At 38.6% G+C, this 21,239-nt stretch overlaps 1 protein-coding gene across 1 annotated transcript in view; it reads left to right on the top strand.

Moving 5' to 3' along the window:
• Positions 1–18,608, top strand: part of LOC126260395 (dynein axonemal heavy chain 12-like) — an 82,487-nt gene extending 63,879 nt beyond the window's left edge. The window contains exons 6-8 of the mRNA XM_049957723.1: positions 17,229–17,543; positions 17,649–17,684; positions 18,528–18,608. Coding sequence (XP_049813680.1) covers positions 17,229–17,543; positions 17,649–17,684; positions 18,528–18,608 — 432 coding nt within the window. The remainder of the gene's footprint in view (positions 1–17,228; positions 17,544–17,648; positions 17,685–18,527) is intronic.
• Positions 18,609–21,239: the final 2,631 nt, after the last annotated feature.

Below are 21,239 nucleotides of genomic sequence, written 5' to 3'. Positions count from 1 at the left end.
CGTACTGGGCAAGGGAGTCTTTTTACTGCGGATACACTATCCATGGGTGGCCAGGCTGAATGTGAGGTGTTTTTTTTGTTGTTGAAGGGATGGCATCCATGAAAACGCAGGTGTTGTTGGTGGTTGGTGCATTTAATGTGGATAGAAGTGTGGATAGAGCCATAAGAGAGAAGGATGTCGACATCCAGTAGTTGCCATTCTGGGATGAGGAGGACCAGGTGAAGTAGATGTGAGAAAGGGTGTTGTAGTTATGAAGGAATGAAGATAGGGTGTTCTGACTATCCCCTAGACCTAGACCACAAACAGATCTTCTGTGCCATTTCCCCTCACACCTTAATCCTGCCTCTACCTTCATGAACCAGCTACAAAGTAGTATCCCCTTTATCACCCAGTACCACCCCAGACTGGAACAACTGGACCACATTCTTGTCGGGGCGTTAATTATCTATCAGCAACTCCTAAAATGAGGAATAGCCCACCCAAGATCGTTCCCACACCTCCTAAAGTAGTGTTATGTAATGTACCCAACCTCCACAACATCTTAGTCCATCCCTAAGCCACTCCCAATCCCAACGCCTTGCCACAGGGGTCATATCTCTGTGGAAGACCCATGTGCAAGATCTGCCCAGTCCACCCACCCAGCACTTCCTATTCCAGCCCTGTCACTGGCTTATCCAACCCTATCAGAGGCTGGGCCACCTGTGAAAGCAGCCATGTCATGTACCAGCTCTGCTGAAATCATTGAACAGCTTTTTATATTGGTATGACTACCAACCAGCTATCCACTAGGATAAGCGGTCATGGTCAAACTGTGGCCAAAAGCAAATTAGACCGCTCTGTAGTACAACAAGTAGCTATTCTTGATTTCAAGGCTGTTTCCCTATCTGAGCCATCTAGTTCCTCTCTCCCACCACCAGCTTTTCTGACCTGCACATATAGGAGTTATCTGTACAACACATTCTCTATCCCCAAAATTATCCTGGCCTCAACCTACAGTAACCTACCGTCCTCACACTCTCCACACAGCAGTTCCCACCTCTTCTGTCCTAACATCTCTCCCTAATCTCATCCCATCATCTCTGTGTGCCGCCCTCTGACAATGCATCGCTCCCACCCCGTGTCCTTGATGCAGAGCCTCACATCACTGCACCTGTTGGCAGTCTAGTCCCTGCATGATCCTCCAACCGCACTCTTCCCTCCCCACACATGTACCCTTCTATCCTTTCCTCTCCCCCATACCCTCCAGATTGCAGTTTCTATGCATCATCTGCATTCTGCACTGAACTGCCAGAGATAGCAATCATGTGTGCGTGAGGTGTGCTTGGTTGCATGAATGAATGTGTGTGTGTGTTTCCTTTTGTGAAGAAGGCTTTGGCTGGAAGCTACCCTGTAAGACTATTTTTGTTGTGCCTGTCTGCAACTCCACATGTCATCTTTATGCTGAGTAGCTATCTATCTTTTCCTTATACTGTTATATTTCAACTTGGAGATTCCCTTTCCTAGATTTTAAGACATTTTATAAATCTTAACAACATAAAAATATTGTGTCTGTTGATTTAACCTTCTTACCATGAATGATGAGCTCATGGTATTTGTTCTGTATTAGTATTGACTGCCTCCTCTCAGGGGCACCAACATATAGTTGTGTGTATTCATGTTCAAATTGGAAGTTAGATGTACAAATTCTAATGAGAGGGGAAAATATTTTTGTCAACATTTAAAAGAGAAAGGGAGGACAGAGATGTCATATTCCTGATCATTAGTTTTTGTACCAATATCCTGTGTTAAAATTCAAACCTCTCTCAGTGATGGCATGTCACACTATTGATAGTAATTTATAAGTCAGGTAGTGTGTTTGGTTTTATGGCCTCATGACACTATTTGAGGTGACAGGCTATGTCCCAGCAATAGTTTTTAATCACAACGTCTCTCATCATTATCGTCATCATCATCATCATGGCACAGTTATTGGTTAGAAGAAGTAGTCAGCTACTTGTTCCATAATTCAGACTCACAATAAATGTTACTGTGTTGAATATATCAACATAACAAACATATAACAGTTATATACAACTAAAGGAGTAAAAATTAAAAATAATATTTACATGGCCACATTCCGGGCTAAGGTGTATGTAGTTATTTATTAATTAAATGATTAATTACTGCTATTCAAGAAGTATTCTGTGGCATAGAAGGAGTTTCCAAGAAGAAGGATCTGCAAACTACATTTGAAAAGACTTCTGCTGTATATCAGGTATTTTACCTCCATCAGTAGATTATCAAATGGTTTTGCAACTGCGTATTCACACAATTTCTGTGCCAAAGTTGCATTCATTACAGAATAATGCAGATCTTGTTTCCTTCTAGTGTTGTACTTGTGAATATCTCTGTTGGTCTCAATCTTAGATGAATTGTTGATAAATTACGTAAGTGGATATTCATAACTGCTTAAGAGGTGCCTGCAAAATATACATGAGTGAGCTCCACAGATAATCGTAATTCCTTTCTTCAACTCAACAAATACTTTTCACCTAAGTGAGGATTTATCCAGAATATTTCCCACAAGACATCAGTGAATGAAAATATGAAAATATTTTAACTTACTGACTTCTATGTACCAAAGTTGGCAATTATTCTTATGGTACAAGTGGCCAGACATTAATGTTTTAGAAGATCTACCATATGGTTTTTCAAGCTTAAGTTTCCATCAGTGCCCATCCCCAAGAACTTCTATCCTGTTTATTATTTCTTGTTAGTATACTGGGTTAATAGGAGGTAGGAGATTTTTGACAGTACAAAACTGAATGGAATTTTTCCAAAATTTAAAGCTAGTCCATTTGTACAGAACCATTCAGTAACTTCCACAAAAACATAATTTACTATTTTCTCTGTTGATGCTTCTTTGCCTAGCTTCACAACAATGTTTGTCTTCCTGAAAACAGGATTAATACTGGCTTCTGATTCAAATAAAATGGCATATCATTAACATAAACAAGAACAGTAGTGGACCAGTGATCAAATCCTGTGGGACAGCCATTGTAATTTACCCAAATGCAGATGATATTGCACCCTCTTTTTATTACACAAATAGCCTAAAGTAACTTTGCACATTCTATTTCTTAAATAAGAACTAAGCCAGGAATTTGATGAACTACTTATTCCATTAATATTTAGCTTCTGTAATTCAATGTTATGACTGACACAATCAAATGCCTTTGATAAGTCACAGTTTTGTGTTGTCTCATTGTCACTGTAGGCTTGTACCATGGGAAGCAAGGAGGGGATGTTGTTTGGTGGCTGGTATCCTCTTTCTATAACACAACTGCATGCATATATTAACAGAGTTCATTATTGACTTAACACGAAGCTACTTAACTTAACATAGGCCAGGTGTTGTGGTACAAGCTCTTCCTAATAGTCATTAGCCTCACAGCTGCTGAAGTATAACTTCTGCTATCCACACTACTCTGGTCGCTATTTGCTGCCTGAGACTGAGACTCTGATTGAGACTGCGACTTCTGCATCCTGTCGGTGACTCACTGGGTGACTGACTGGGTCCTCCGGTCCATGATGGCGATCTAAATACTGGCGGTTGAGAGGGCTTTGGCAGCACATTGTTTGCAAGTCTGTCGTTGACCTCTCTCCTCATAGGTTCGCTTGCTCCGGTGCATACTATTGGTCTTCTCGCAGTCTGGTGACAGCTTATGTCAGCACACACAGAATATCTCAGCTGGTGATATGTTATCATTTAAAGAGTTTATTCAGTGCTCAGTATATGTATAAGTAACTGACTCAGTAGAACAGCCATTTTGAAATCCAAACCTAGGCTAGATAAGTATGTCATTACTATACAGTTATGAGACAGCTGTGGAGTACTTTTATCTATGCAAAAAATTTAGAAAATTGTGTAGAAATGTCTAAGAACACTACACATTATGGGGTCACAACTCTTTAGTGTCTTATTGGAAATGTTACCCACTTCATTAGGATTTTCACATTTTCAATTCATGATGATATTTCTTATTTCAAATGAGGCTGTGAGATTAATTTCTATTCCACTAAATGGCCTCTGTATTGCTTCTACTGTTCTCTTTTGCTTTTTCTTGTGAACTATTTGCACCAATTTTGCCCTCTATTTTTAAAAATTAATTATTAAAAATGTCAACTATGCATGAAACATCTTTCACAATGTCTCTATTCTCTTTAATAGAAATAATGTCATCTCCTGTGTCTTCTTTGCCTGTCTCTGTTTTAATGATATTCAATACTGATTTGTTTTGTTATCTGATCTGTCAGTTTCATATCTAATATGCATACCTCAACTTTCCTTAATGTGTTACAGTTCTATCTACAATAAGAAAGTATTTCTGGGTTGTTACTTGTTCTAGCTATTTTGTACAAGTCCTTTTTTGGTGTGAAGAGACTCTGATACCTATAGTGATCAAGGATTTTTAAATGAGTTGCCATTGTTACATTTAATTATCTTTCAGGAAAACTACTTTCAAAAATGGATAAATAATTACCTTGAATTTAGAGTTAGCATTATCTTAATTGTAACTGTAACTCCACTCAGTACCTTTTTAAGTTTTGTTAAAATATTCAGTAGTTTCTCATTACTCAGCCTCACTGATTTTTTAGAGTGCTTCCAAACTATACGTGGAACTAAGTTATGTAATGTGACTAACTGCGCCTTGTGATCTGACCATCTGTTTTCCATTATACAGGCATGTGTCTCTATTGCCTGTTGGTTGAATGAATGCAATCTGTATAAGAGCACTAATATCTTTAGCAGCTCTGGTAGGAACATTTATAGCTGACACCAAATTTTTATCCACTAAAGCACCTCTAAATGGCTTTTCCTGTCACATTCCTTCAATAAATTTACATTAAAATCACTAAAATTAAATAGATCTCTTCTGCTGTCTGCCAGACAGCACAATAATTCCTCAGCTTACAGCAACAAATGTTACATCCCCTATATCATCTCATGAGCACATGCTTCTATATCCTGATCTTCACTGATTTTACTTATTTCTACATTTTTGTATTTATGTTCATTTTTCACAAATATGACAGTTCCTCACTTACCTGTATTCAGATATGGTGCTTTTTTATCAGTAGTATCAACAGTGTCTAGGAGACTTTCAACAGTGAGTATATATCTGTTTACTCCACAACAGTTAGTTCTGTGCTTTGTGTGTGTTCACTGTATATAGAGTGATGTATATTTTATTTACTCTGTCATTAATAAAAATTCTTTACATGGTAGCAGTTAATGGTTATTAAGTAAAAAGAAGATTCTTATTCAGAAAGTAGACAACTAAAATGGAAGAGTGTGCAAACTGTGTGTAGAATCGAGTTGGAAAAACTGAGGTTAAAAGGCTATAGTGATTTGTCAACATTCTTCTGTATTTTTTTAAACGAAATGAGTGTAGAAATTAAAATTAGCAGGTGCAAAGGTGACAGAAAAGGAGAAGATAAACTACATGTTTACAACCTTGCTGGAATCTCTGACCTATATTGGGAATTTGATGTTTTGAAAGAAAAAATGAGTCAGTCAAATGCATTAAAAGTAAAAGTCACATGATGGATTTAAAAGACAAGGATGGACATAAAACTGTAAAATTCAAAACATTTCAGGCTGAAAATAAAATCAGTATGAACTACTGGGAGCAGTTGTGTTACAGGCATGTCAAACCAGGACATTTCAAGAGACACTGTCACCATCTTTGTAATGGAGGTACAACATATGATGACCTGTAATAATATTAAGGCAGGTAACAACATGTAGAGGGGTATCTGTTGAGAGACCAGACAAACGTGTGGTTCCTGAAGAGGGGCAGCAGCCTTTTCAGTAGTTGCAGGGGCAACAGTCTGGATGATTGACTGATCTGACCTTGTAACACTAACCAAAACAGCCTTGCTGTGCTGGTACTGTGAATGGCTGAAAGCAAGGGGAAACTACAGCCATAATTTTTCCCGAGGGCATGCAGCTCGACTGTATGGCTAAATAATGGCACCCTCTTAGGTAAAATATTTCAGACGTAAAACAGTCCCCCATTCAGATCTCCAGGTGGATACTACTTAGGAGGATGCCACCATCAGGAAAAAAAATGGCACTCTGCAGGTCAGAACATGGGATGTCGGATCCCTTAATCAGGCATGTAGGTTAGGAAATTTAAAAAGGGAAATAGATAGGTTGAAGTAGATATAGTGAGAATTAGTGAATTTTAGTGGCAGGACTCCTTGTCAGTTGAATAAAAGGTTATAAGTACAAAATCAAGTAGGGATAATGCCAGAGTTGACCTAATTATGAATAAGAAAACAGGAATGCAGATCAGCTAGTATGAACAGTATTGTGAAAGTAATGTCATAGCCAAAATAGACGTGAAGCCATCACTCCTACAGCAGTACAAGTTTATATACCAATTAGCTCTACAGATGATGAACAGATTGAAAAAAATGTATTGTGATGGTTATTCAGATAGTTAAGTTTACTTGTGCTGGGGGAATGGGAGTCAGTAGTAGGAAAGAGAAGCAAAAGAAAAGTAGTAGGTGAATATGGCATGAGGGAAATGACTGAAAGAGGATGCTGCCTGGTAGAAATTTGAACAGAGCATAGTTCAATGATTGCTTACAATTGGATTAAGAATCTTGAAAGGAGGTTGTTTATGTGGAAGAGACCTGGAGGCACTGAAAGGTTCAGACTGAGATTTTGGAACTAGATTTTAAACATCAGTTTGGGTTCTGAAGAAATGTTGGAACATGTGAGCCAACACTAACTCCATGACTTATCTCAGATGATAGGTTAAGCAAAGGCAAACCTACATTTATAGCATTTGTAGACTTTTGACAAAAGAATTCTAAAGGTAGCAGAGGTAAAATACAGAGAGCAGGATGCTATTTAGTACTTTTGTAGAAACTAGACTGCAGTTGTAAGAGTCAAGGGGCATGAAAGGGAAGCAGTGGTTGATAAGGGAGAGGGACAGGGTTGTAGCTTATCCCCAATGTTATTCAACCTGCACACTGAGAAAGCAGTAAAAGATACTAATTAAAAATTTGGAGAAAGAATTTAAGTTCTAGGAGAAGAAATAAAAACTTTGAGGTTTGCCAACAACATTGTAATTTTGTCAGACAGCATAGCACTTGGAAGAGCAGCTGAACAGAATGGATAGTGTCTTGAAAAGGGGACATAAGAAGTGCATCAACAAAAGCAAAATAATTTTAATTAAATCAGGTGATGTTGAGAAAATCAGATTAGGAAATAATACACTTAAAGTACTAGATAAGTTTTGCTGTTTGGGCAGTAAAATAACTAATGATATAAAACATAGACTGGCAATGGCAGGAAAAGTGTTTCTGAAGAAGAGAAATTTGTTAATGTCGGATATAGATTCAAGCGTTAAGAAGTGTTTTCTGATGGTATTTGTCTGGAGTGTAGCCTTGTACAAAAGTGAAATGCTGACAATAAGCAATTCATACATGATGAGAATGAAAGCTTTTGAGGTGTGTTACTACAGAGAAATGCTGAAATTAGATGGGTAAGCACATAAATAATCAGAATGTACTGCACAGAATTGAGGAGAAAAGAAATTTGTAACACAACTTGACTAAAAGAAGGGGTCAGTTGATAGTACACTTTCTGAGACATCAAGATATCATCAGTTTAGTACTGGAGGGAAAAAGGGAAGATAAAAGTTGTGAGGCAGACCAAGAGATGAAAACAGATAGGAGGTTCAAAGGGATGCAGCTTGCAGTAGTTATTTAGCCATGAAGGCTTGCAAAGGACAGAGTAATATGGTTTTTGTACATGTACCAGAACAATTGAGAAACTCAAAGTAGAACTGTAAAGCAGAGTTTGCTACTGTGAAGTTGGATACAGAATATTGATTATTGATAAAGTTATCATTGCCATATGTGTTGATATTGTGGAAGTGGATGATAGGTGTATTGATCTAAAGGACTCTGATTCAGGGAGAAAAGTTTTTGTGATTCTGAGTCCAAAGGCAGACAATGAGTCTGTAAATGAGAAAATGGAAGAAAGGTATCAAACGGACATGGAGAAAGACAAAAATTCAAGCTGAGAAAGTGAACTAGACAACAAAGAGTGCCTGATAGTTTTAATGATAATAAAAGACAGAGCATTAAATTTTATGCAAACATGCAATATTCTGAACGATGAACAACATGGGTTCAGAAAGAGTAAATCTACCAAAACAGCAGTAGCTGAATTCATAATACTTGTAACAAAAGGATTTGACTGTATACACCATGACTTCCTATTAGAAAGGCTTCATTGTTACGGTATAAGGGAGAAAATAATAGATATCATTAAATCATTTTTGGAAAATAGAAAGCAGGGTGTAGAAATAAAGCCAAAAATGAAAAATAATATTATAAGTCTCTTTTCACATTTTGAAATTGTGAAACATGGGTTCCTCAATGATCCATCCTTGGTCCACTCCTTTTCATTCTGTATGTCAGTGATATGACCAAAACAGTAGATAATAGTGTAGTCATGTGTGCAGATGACACTTCACTTGTTACCAGTTCTACAACAGATGACCTGCAAGAGAAGACTTCGCTGAAGATGAAAAGTTGAAACAATTATTTCGGGGAAAACAATATTTTTATAAAAGGTAACAAAACAACATAGATGCAGGCACATGCAAACAAAAAACACACTTTGGACAACATTACTGTCAGATTTTAAGACCTAGAACTAAAGAAGATAGACAGCTATAAATTTCTAGCTGTAACATTGGATAGTTATGAGGGAATAAGGTATAGTTGTAGGTAAACAACTAGAATTCTCTCATATACAGATTTATTCCCACTTAGCTTCTACACAGATACAAGTCCGGAGGCAATAGTGACAGCAGAGGCCAACAGCTGCTTGAGTTCATTAAATGCCTTGTCCATGCCTGGTGTCCATGGTACCTGGCGGGTGCCAGAAGTTAGTGGGCCAGCGAGAGCATCTGTGAGAGGAGCATGCACCGCAGAAGCGGCTGGCAAATGTTTCCTGTAATAATTAACTGTTCCGATGAACCTGCGTAATTCCCTATAGGTCTGAGGGCGTAGCATCTCGAGAACAGGCTTGATCTTGTCCTGTGGTGGTGTCAGACCATCCGATGACACAACATAACTTAGGAATGTGACAGATGACTGGTGCAATTGAGCCTTTTTATTGTTCAGTTCAATACCAGCGGCTGCTAAAATATCCGTCACGACTTGAACACGCTCCTCACTCTGTTCTAAAGTAGAAGCAAAAACCAATATGTTGTCCATGCATACAAAACAAAAGTCTAGATGGGATAAAGTTTGATTGATGAAATGCCATGTACCGTCTTTCTTTTGGTAAAACAGGATAGGACTAGCCCAGCAACCGGAAGAAGATTCAATTATTCCCTTTTGTAACAGATCGTCCAATTGTTCTTTTGCAATTTTCATAAATTCCAGCTTGAGGCGGCGTGGGCGTTGTGATATGGGCGGCCCATTGGTTAGATGTAACCGATGAACTGTGCCATTAGTGACTACTGCAATACGTGGTGCGGCACGACAGTCAGATGTCCGTGAAGCGGAGCAGGCAGTGGCGGATGGGCCATGCTGTGGCACTGAGGGCACGGAAGTACAGGTGTGCCACCCGCTCGTAGGCTGCGTAAAGGCCGCACACATGTTAACATGGGCGAGGTTGGTACACTGGTTCTTGGTAGCGGGCCGTGCCGCTACGAGCGCTGTAGGCACGAGTGGGCATGGCCGGACAGCAGATGCCCGTAGTTCATTGGCACGAGCTTGGCAAGTTAATTGTCCATTTGGAACGCAAGGAGCATGAGCACTCGGGCATACCCTATCATTACAAAAGGGGGTGCTGACACAGTTTACAGAGTTCACAACATTGTCGTTAACATGCGCGGGCACGGGAACACCAGATTGGCACGGACTGACCTTGTCTATAGCCAATGAGTCGTCTGCTTGTAGTGCCGCGAGGCGTTGTTGTGTGGAGGCCAACTCGTGGTGTATGTCGCGGAGATGCAGCAGCATTTCCTTACGTTCCATCCGCAACTTCGAAGACTTGGTGCACTCCACTAGCCACTTATTTGTCCAAGATTGCAGCTCCAAGGATAGGTTTACACACTTCTTAGCACAGCACACATGTTTGGTGTTAGCCAAACTGTCACTCGGCGAAGCGAAAGGAATATGTTTGTTAAGGGAGGGGTAAAACACAGTATTTTGTGCAAAATCTAGTGACAACTGATAGAGCTTGAGGAAATCAATTCCGAGAATAGGTTCTTCAATTGTTGACACTAGAAACGTCCACTCCAGCTTGCACTCGAGCGAAAGTTTCACTGTATACAAAGTGGAACCCGAACACTGTAGGGTAGACAAGTTCACTGCACGAAGTACTGTTTTGTGTGGTTGCACTTTATTGGTTGCTAGGTGAACTGGCAGCAAAGAGACGTCTGCGCCAGTGTCTACCAGAAAACATACACCTGATCGTAAATCGCGAACATAGACTCGACCACACTTACTGTTATTGTCTGAAACGGAGTGCAACGTGGGATGGTGCCCGTTGTTTACATCGCAGGAGGTGGCACCGTAGCCTACCTGCGGTTGGAGTTTGGGTAAGAACACGGTGACTGGCATTTGCGAGCTTGCTCCCTGAATCTCGCGTGGAAGAAACAGTAAGGTTGGGCGGGCCTGTGCTCCTGTGGGTAGTTGCTAGGTGACGGAGTATGTGCCCCAGAGTTTTCCACAGAGGCCGATGCACTGTCATTGCGGGGAGTTGAAAGTGCAGGCAGGGCGGCTAGTTTAACAAACTTGTTACTAGCAGCACCAGACAAGGGCGTGGCATCAGAAAGCATCTTAGTGTGGTCACGTCCAGAATGCAGTGCACGGAGCTCATGTTGCCTGGCGGAGTATGCTCTGTCGGCGGCGCATAAACGTTCATTTATTGGCCTATCTTCATACACAGAGATTGCAGTCTGGACAGGCAAAGGCAGCTTTTCAGTCCAGATTTCTGCGAGCGTGTCATCAGGCATAACTTGCTCATCGACGAGAAGATGGATGCACCGCCACAGCTGGGACGGAGACCTGTCGCCGAGACGCTCTTCACAGATGAACTGTCGCACATTTTCTCTCCTGGTTTTAGAGACGCGCTGCAGTATCGTCTGTTTCGCCACAGCATACTTCCCTGCTGGGGGGGGGGGGGGGGGGGGGTGCTTTGACCAGATCGTAAATTAAATCGACGCGGTCGTGAAGATGGTTCGTGAGGCATGCGAAGCGTGCGTCATCGTCCAAAGCACAGACATTGAATGTTTGCTCAACCAGGTTAAACCAGAACTCTTGGTGAGCGGGTTTGAAGTCTGGTAATTTCGGCAGATTCGGCACTGCAGTCACTGCGGAGGTGTGCCTATTACTTCAGATGGAAGTAGAGCATGCAGAAGATTGCGAGTCCGAATTATTGGCGTCCCGTAATGCGGAAATCACGAAATTCACTTGACGCCGGGGGGGCGGCTGATAAGCGACGGACGCTCGAACGGTGTGAGGATCGTAGTCAAAATGTGCATTCTCATTGACATGGTAGCTTGGAGAGAAGCCACAAGTGCTTAAGTACGCCGGTGAATGTCCGTTATGCACACAGTATTCACTCGACCGTGAGTGGTGAGACTGGTTGTAGATGTCGGAGTAATTACTGTCCAGCACAGAATTGTTGACCTGATTAGAAGCAACACAAGGATCCCACACACGTCCATTAGGATGCGCACTTGGTGTGATATTTGCTGTTTGGCGAGCATTGAACACCTGTTGACTAGCCGGCGCGGAAGGATACACACGTGGCGGGAGCTGATTCGAGTCTGAATTTACTACTGGATTTTCCAAAGTAGCAAAACCTCGCTCGATGCCACGAACTGTATTGAATTGTGTGTTTGACACAGGAGTAGGAATGTTCCGACCAACACTCTGTGGAGAACACGTGGGAAGGTCCAGGCTAACAAAGCCAGAGTCCACGACTGTTGGCGGTTGGAAGAAACTGGCGGCACTCGATGAATTCCACTGCATGTTCTGGCTGAAGGATTCCAAAGATTCTTGCGGCATGGCCACTATGACGGCAGGAGTGCTGGAGAGATGTTGCTGGAATCCGGGTGGCGGTGAATGCTGAAAGGCCATTGTCTGGAGCTGAACAAAGGCCCTCGCGATCGCGGAGAAACCCGACACAGTAGGCGCGTAAATAAGCTTCGGGTGGTAACTCGGACGCGTATTACACAAAAACGGGGTCACCAGTGAGGGAATATGGTATAGTTGTAGGTAAACAACTGGAATTCTCTCATATACAGATTTATTCTCACTTAGCTTCTACACAGATACAAGTCCGGAGGCTAACTGCCGTTAGCGTCCAACATCCTGCCCCAAAGCCCTCTCCTCAAGGATAGCACACTTGCGCACAGAACAAATATTGATATTTATGGCACTCTATGCCACAGTTATATGACATGGGAAAATCACATAAATAATATTTGCAGCAAAACAGGTTCAAACAAATTTCTGATGAGAAAAATGTCAAAGCCAGTAAATAGACACACTCTACAAACAATGTACTATTGACTAGTCCATTCACACTTCTCATATGGCATCGTGGTTTGGAGAAATGTTGCGCACACAAAGGGTATTAAGATTACAAAAGAGAGCCATATGATGCAGTGCAAAAGTATTACCTAGAGAATACTGCAGAAATAAATTCAAGGAGGTAAAAATTTTCACTGTAGCATCCTGCATATGTGTATGAAACAATTATCTACTTAAAATCTAAATGCACTGCATTGCTAAATGGAGAGTATCATGAACATAATACAAGAAGAAAAAATGACTATCATATAGAAGGAAGTGGGCTAAAATTAACAGATAAAGAACCTGTAAATGCTGGATGCATCCTGTACAACAGTTTACTGCAATATATCAAGATGATAGAAAGTATGTCTCTTTTTAAAAGAAAATTAAAAAGACATCTGATGAATATTTGCCCTTACAGTGTTAAAGAATATCTTGAAATAAAAAATTAAATAGTGTGTCAGTATACATTGCAAAGGGAAACTGCAACAAATGTAAAACTGTTTATAGAATCAGTTCCAGTATGTAAGATGTATGAAATAATATTTTTGTCAAAACTCCAATGGTATTGTCCTCTACTTTCTCTCTGTTTTTCTCGGCAGTGCTGAGTGAAGACCAAGAAATTACAGAGAAATGAACTATATTATCATTGGTGCCTTTTATAATGTACTTTTAATGACTTTTTTGTGAAAATTCTATAAAATATATGTATATTTGCTATCTTTTTGTAACAAGCAAATGTATGAAACAGACTACAAACACAGTCATACATAAATTAATATATATCATATTTTTGCTATGTATATGTAAGCTTTATGTAAACATGACATGCCCAATATCATTGCAAGAGCTGATCCACTGACAAATAAAGAACAAGAACCTATTTTCCCTGTAGCTGCTGGCCTACACACTTTGCATGACTACTATATAGCAGCAGGACTCTTCTTTTACTGTTATTTTTTTTTATTTCACCTGATTTATCTGTAATTTTCTTAGCACTGTTCTTTTGCACCCTACATTTCTTTACATTTGAATAAGGTTCTACCTTCTGTAATTGAGGTACCAAGCGAAATCTGTTGCTTACCTGAATTCTGAATTTGCTAACAAAATTTTCCCATGTCTGCGTTTTGCTTGCTACCTTCTCTTGCACACTATCTCTTGTTGCCCCTTTCAGCTGTTGTAATTCAGTTTTTGTGATTTCTAACTTTGCCTGGAGAGCACAAATTTTCGTCTGTTGTTCCATGATTTCCAGTTTTTCTACATAATCTACAATTCAATCAAAGAGCTCCATCAATCATCCCACTGTCTTCTCAATTGGAGTTGCACCAGTGAACACATAATCTATAATTTTTGCAAACCACTCCCTGTCTAAGTTTTTGCAACGTCCACACTTATCACACATCATTGATTGATTTTAAAGCTAGATACAATAAAACAGATGGGAAAGAAATGTTTGTTACTTTTTCATACAATTATCGTGCGTGAACATAGGCCTTGAATAAGGCCTTTATTAGAAAGAATCAAATAGTGATAGGGGAAGAGGCTGGGGACAGTTCTGCTCACTCCTTGTTTCATTTTATAGATATTAAATCAACAGGACTGCTCTTCAGACACACAACTCTAATGTTCACTTTTTACAGTTGGGGGAACGTTACCGTATCACAACAACCTTCTTGATAAGGCTGCAATACAAGGTGATATGGGGCTTGAAATGGCACTGAAAACTACCAAGAAAGCTTACATTTTTTTACGTATGCCAGTTGAGAATATTCATACATTTGATTACAGAAGACACTGACCTGGGCCATACGAAGCCCCAAATGGAACAAGCTTGGTCCAAAGCTGATGGGCACCACAACTTTAAGATTTCTATATAAGACATGTCACAATTAGTAGCATCCGCCTGTGATGCCAAGCTAAGGGGGGCACCAGGGACACCCAAGTGCAAGATTTGTATATGATGTGTATAACAAGCAGTAGCAAAAACTGATACACATGAAAGTGTAAGAGGAAAAAGGGGGGGGGGGGGGATGAGTGAGCCAAATAATATGTCACTTGTGTGGAAAAGTGTTCTCAAACCAGCCCTGACACAACTACACCTAAATAAGACTGTGAAGTGTTAGTTTGTTGTTTATAGATGATAACATGATTAGTGAATTTGAGCCCACTGAACACCAAATGCAGTGATTCCTTTCAAAATGGTTAGATCTTTTTAGGATGAAGCCAGATTAGAAATACCCTTCCTTTACCAATGTTCCCTTGATGACTGAAATTAGTTTCATTGACAGTGAATGTCAGAGGGTGCATTAAATTCACAATGGTCATTCATGTAAAATCAGAGTCAAATGTACAACCTTAAACTGTACACACAAGTGATTTTTTCCTGTTACTAAATGTAGAAATACAGTAAGTCATTTTACATTGAAATGTGACATAGGCATTTATTAAAAGAAGAAGTGAGTTCTGTTTCTTCATAATATGTTGAAATTGCTTGTAGGCTCTAAGATTTCAACACAAGAATAATTGCAGCAGTGACGAAGTCATTCGAGCTGTGCTGATGCAGTCAACATAGACAGTTCTTTTACAAGTGCAGGATAACAACAAATATGAATCTGAACAAAGATATGTTTTAAGGTGAACATTGCAGCACGGTCATTCAATGTCAACTTACCTAGCCTTCCCTGATCAACCATTTCAGATTTCATTGAAATTTTATGATGGCATTTGCACATGGCCCCAATTAACATTGGTAGTGTTTACGTTCATTGAAGCAATACTGGTCTAGATATAGACAATTGCTTGACTAAAATGCGAGATTTTTTACCTTTCTAGAAAATCTTCAACTTTGGACTTATTCAGTATTTGGAAAGTAGTACATAAATGAAACTTTAATATGAAAACATTGTGTTGTTAGGTTACTACAGGCCCAGTTTCACATTCATCATACCTTTAGTCCCTGAGATATAAGAGGTCAAACTTCGAAATTTTTTCTGGCACTTATTTTTTTGTGAGATTTTGCCTAAAACTTTCTGGATGAATATCGCTCATAAAATTCTTTTCATTATTATTCTTAAGGGATCATGCGAAGTTGTAACAGATGAACAAATTTAATTTCTTTCAGCAAATTAATGCCTGGAATATAAAAGCTCAAAGCCACCAGAAATTCTTGATGGTCGAGCGGGAAAATGTTCTGAGATTAGACAATTTGACATGGAAAGACCCAACAGTGTTTCTCCACATGCATGAGAACAGTGTTCTCCATCTCAGTGTGCAGTATAGCTGATTTCAAATCTGAAAAACACTAATATTTCACAAGTTCATTGTCTGTGCCTTTAGTGCCACATGTACTTGGATGACACTCTTCACACTATACCAAGTTAATAGAATGCCAACATTTTTAACAAATATCTTAGCACTACTGACTGGATTTACACCAAATCAGCATGTTAATAACTGTATTTGGAGATGTCATCTTTCACATATTTGTAAATAAGTACACGTTTTACTCATTAGAATTCTTCTTTTATAAATTTTATATTAAACTGTGAGTGACGCACATAGTGCTAAGAATATTACTGAGACACTAAATGATGCCTGAGATTCTGATAAATATTATTCACTGATACATCTAATTGGTAAGTTGAAGAACACATCCAAAACACAGCTTCGAGATCAGCAAAGTGCAGTACTGTTTATGTTGATAATCAGTATTGAGTGCTGCTAAAATTTTCGGTGGTCTTGCTCATTGTTTCAATTAAATGACATAAATGACATTATACTACAATAATATTTAAGCAAACATAAACTAATGACACAGGGGTCCTGAAAGAGAGGAGGCTGTATGTACTTTCTGTACTTTTTCCATTGTGTTGGTATGGACATCCTCCATGTTGTTATTGTTTTATTCCTTGCTAGGTAATGATGTAATTTCAAACAAAATGGAAAACAAAGTGTTTTTTAATATTATTCAAGAAGATAAACTAGATAAACAAAAAAGGAATAAGAACATGTTTGTGTGTCTTTTGCAACTCAAAGTTACTATACTTCCATTATTTTGAACAAAGCTTCAAATATGTTATGCAAAAATGGAGATCAGAATAATTGTATTTCTAAACCTGATTTTTTATCAAAGCAGATTAAAGAGGACAGTGGGAGACTAAATACTGTTTCATTTATTACAGTGTTTTTAATATTAGTGTGCAGAGAAACTAATGTTTCTGTTGCCTTTACCATGAGCTATGCTGGCTAAAAGAAATGTGTATCTCAAAGGAATTCTGCATGCCCTATTAATTTATTTGCTAGATAAGAAAAAATGTTAATGAACTTCATACCATTAGTGACATTCTTTGCAGTTGTTTCAAGTTTCTTGAATTATACCACATTGCTATCATAATAAAGAAGTTCGTCAATGAAAATTGTCATAGACCAAGCAAAAGATTAGACTCCCACATAAAATTATTAGTTTCAGAACCTATTTAATATTAGTATATTGAATGAATCATATACAGCCCTAGGCAAAAATCAACATACTTTTTAAGGTTATTCAAAAAAATTAATAGATTTTTTATGTGTCATTAGCAGTGTAAAGCAACACTAAAATATAATTATCAATTGTTTCACAGCTTCCAGAGAAAGAGTTTGATGAAAAAGCTGCAAGAAAAAAGTATCCACTCTCACAGAAGGAAAACTTGAATAATGTTCTCATACTGGAAATTGATAAATATAACAAACTTCTCAAGACAATTAGAATGACGCTAGAAACAATAATCAGAACAATGAAAGGCCAAGAAATTATTATCTCCCCTGAAATAGAAGACTCAGTATCTTCCATACTGAAAAACAAGATACCTGCCTCTTGGTGGAAGGTATCATATCCAAGTACCAAAATGCTGGGGGCTTATATTGCTGATTTCTCCAAAAGATTTCAGTATATAATGGTAAGACTCATATGATTTATTTCTCACTTAGCATCTTCTGTTCTAAAACTCTGGAGGAAATGTATACATCTTTTACTTTACTGATGGTGGTGTAATTGTAAACAGTTGACATCCCCTTCCAAAAATAATTTGACATATAAAGTAATAGACAATTTGTAAATAAAAATAAAGTGTTTGAGTTCCCACACAGATTCATGCTGGAGGTCTGCATGCTTTATGTGAATGCTGAGCATGTCTTTTTTCAATGCTTTATTTAGTTGTTAACAACAACAGTCCACTTGTTAGAAATTTATTTATTTTTAGTGTTTTAGCCATAGTACATCATTCAAACATCTGCCAAAACACATTGCAGTTGTCAGGAAAGTACAAGCACTACTTGTAGATGACATATTAACACATACTCACATTCATTGGCAACTCAGTTTACACTTTACATAACTTACAACAGGAGTCAACTCAGTTTAGACTGCCATTACAAGGACTAGTCTATGTCATTACATACTGCTAGGTGTCACAGTGGCAGTGATGATGAGATTTTGCATTTAAAGTCAACGGATAAATTATTAATAGAGGAAGTATCAGAGACAAATGTAAAAACAATAGCAGTAAATCCTTTTATGAAAAATTAAAAGTTACAGTTAAAAGTGTGAAAATAAGAGTACACCATTAAATCATGTGATTTAAGTGAGAGCTGGTGGTAATAGGAAAAAAGAAAGACAGAACATGTTTAGGTGGGCACAAACCAACACTGTCTCCTACAAATGAAAGCTAGTAGCATCAATGATTGACATTTCTATAATGAAACTGCATAGGAAAGACCCACTGAAAGTCAGTTATGTAATACACATGCACAAGATTGGGAAGAAGGAGTTAGGAAGCATCATGTATGGGGAATTAAAGTCTTTATTGACTTATAGTGCTACTGCACTAATTAAAATCCAGTGTAATGATCTAGTTTAAAAATATATGTATATAAAAACAAAGAAGCAGTGGAAAATATCCGTAATGTTTAACATGGCTTATAAAAGAGTGTTTATAGCAGGTTACATAAAGGAAGGGAAATAACAAGCAGTTACCTCTGAAAGAATGCTAACAGTGTAAAGCTACAACTAAAGTACAGAGGTAAGATTGACTGCGTATCTATTCAGTAATCCATCAACATATGTAAGCTGAATGTCAGAGTGGGGGAAGAGGAGGCAAGGAGGGGGGCATAAGCCACTATGCCATTTCCCTGCACTTATCTATTCTGGAATATAAGTTCTCTCATAAGACCTATTGAACATTGTCTTTCTACATTGCTGCTTTGTTCCTAAGTTAATTTATTGTACAGTGACTTTGCCAGTGGAATGGCATCTAAGTGAATAAAGATATTTCTCCACATGCTTTGTACCCCACCCTTCTCCCTATTATCATGCATTTTTGCCTGTGCCTCTTCCTATCCTGACTAAAATTAGGGAAATTTCATTTTAATTGTATATATGTGATGGTGTATTACCTAACAGATTCACGGTGGCTCTCTCCTCTGTACTTTAGTTACAGGTTAAAAATGTGAGTATTCTTTTAATTCATGTCATTTCCCTATGTTTATGTTCTCTCATAAGGCCTGTTAAACATTGTCAGGCTGGCACATAGTTTTAATCTGTTAGGAAGGCTCATATGAGTGCACGTTCTTTTACAAAGTGAAAAATTCATTCTGGAAACAATACCTCCAGGCTATGGCTAATCCAGATCTCCTCAGTATTGTTTCTTTCAAGATAGATAGTCCCATGAGTTATGCTGTTAAAGTTTGGAAGGCAGGAGATGTACTGGAAGGATTTAAACTGTGAGCGCACATCACGAGATGCTCGGATAGCTCTGTCCACAGAGCAGTTGCCTGTGGAAGCAAAGGTCTCAGGTTTGAGTCCCAGTCCAGCATACAGTTGTAATCTGCCAGCAAGTTTTGTATCAGCACACACTCCACTGAAGGGTGAAAAATTCTTTCTAAATTAGTGGGTTTCTCCATTGCTTCTTTGTTTTTTATAGAAAAGTTAATTTATTGTAATCTTTAAAATATTTTTAAGATGATTTATTGTAGTTTATTTTTGTTAGTGCAGTAGCACTGTAAAATAATAAGATAAATCTCCTCACACCTGATCCCTCACCTCACCTCTCCTCCACTACCCACCCCACCTTTGTACTGTTCTGGTGCATGTGCATTGCGTAACAAACTTACAGCAGGCTTCGCCACAGTAGTTTAGTTAGAGATATGTCAGTGCTGTTTGTCACTGGCTTTCATAAAAAAAATTTGTAGTCTCCTATTTAGAGTGTAAAACTTATTTACTAACATTTGCTGAATACATTGAAACACAGGATAAATGACACATAGTTCCTAAAAGTTGCTGAGTGTGTAAATTATTTGGATTACAAATGAAAACAGTCAGGGTGGATTCAGTTTGAATTATGGTGGTGGTGGAGACTGAAATGAATCATGTAACCAAATATGGAATGGTAACAAAGTTCACTGAAGTAGAACTCAGTAGCAATACATGTACATCCCTATACTCAGATCACAAGCAGATCAGTCATAACATGAACAATCTAAAGAACAACTTGTGTAATGCAGAGTCATCTTCAATACTCCAGTTGACCTTGGAAAAGAACACATAGTTGGTGAGCAGAAAAGAGAGCCTGTGTCCACTTGGCCTTAAATCAGCTGGCTTTTGAGCTCATGTGACATGGTGGCTGGATATGCTACTCACAAAAACTCCAACAGATGTCAACATAATATTTAATGAGGTATGTCATTAGTATGACATCACCTGTTGATATGCCTGGCAGGATTAAAACTAGTGTGTAGGAATGAACCTTACAAACATAACTGCTTCTACTACTTTTGACTTAGAGACAAGAAAAATTTTGCCGTTTAAATATCACAATCTGTTGTTTTAATAAAATTTGGGGTGTAAATTGATGTGTAATCTACCTAAGCATTATTAGAGTTTGAACTGTGGAATTGAAAACAAGATTTTTTTATTATTCCATATGATGGCTGTGGTCATAGGAGCATGTGTTTTGGTGTCTGTATGGTTGTGTGCACGAATGTGCATACCATTGCTAGAAAAAGAGCTAGTGCTCAAAACCTCTGTTATGTATTTCTATGCTCCCTGCATTCATTCACTATAGGTGAATGGCTGCCTTTCCCTTACTTTATGTATGAACTTTAGTTTTATTTAACTAACAGTATAAGTGATTGGCTACTCAGTATGGTCCCCCACAAACCATGAACCTCACACATATCAGAAGAGTATGGTGCCTGTGGAGAGGCCAGAGCCAACTTAGCTATGGTAGCTTTACTGTATGGTTAAACAATGATGGCATAATCTTGGATAAAATATTCTGAGGGTAAAATACTCTTCCATTTGGATCTTCAGGTTGGGACTGTTTGGGACTATTTGCATAGGTAAATTAGTGAACATGTACAGTGAAACTGATTGTTTGAAGTTAGATGTAGTGGGAGATTACAGAGTTTGATGGCAGGAAGAACAAGTTTCAATATGAAATGAAACAAGGATGTTGCAGGAGTAAGACTACTAATGAACTAGAAAACAGAAATGTAGGTGAACTTCTATCAAGGGTGGTTCATGCCAAACATCACCTCATCCCTTTCTCCAGTGGAAATGTTGCTCCATCCTCCATTAAAACCCAGAAATATGTGCT

This window comes from Schistocerca nitens, chromosome 5 (genome assembly GCF_023898315.1).
Source record: "Schistocerca nitens isolate TAMUIC-IGC-003100 chromosome 5, iqSchNite1.1, whole genome shotgun sequence".
NCBI classification, from domain to species: Eukaryota; Metazoa; Arthropoda; class Insecta; order Orthoptera; family Acrididae; genus Schistocerca; species Schistocerca nitens.
This window is presented reverse-complemented; position numbering and strand designations above follow the sequence as displayed.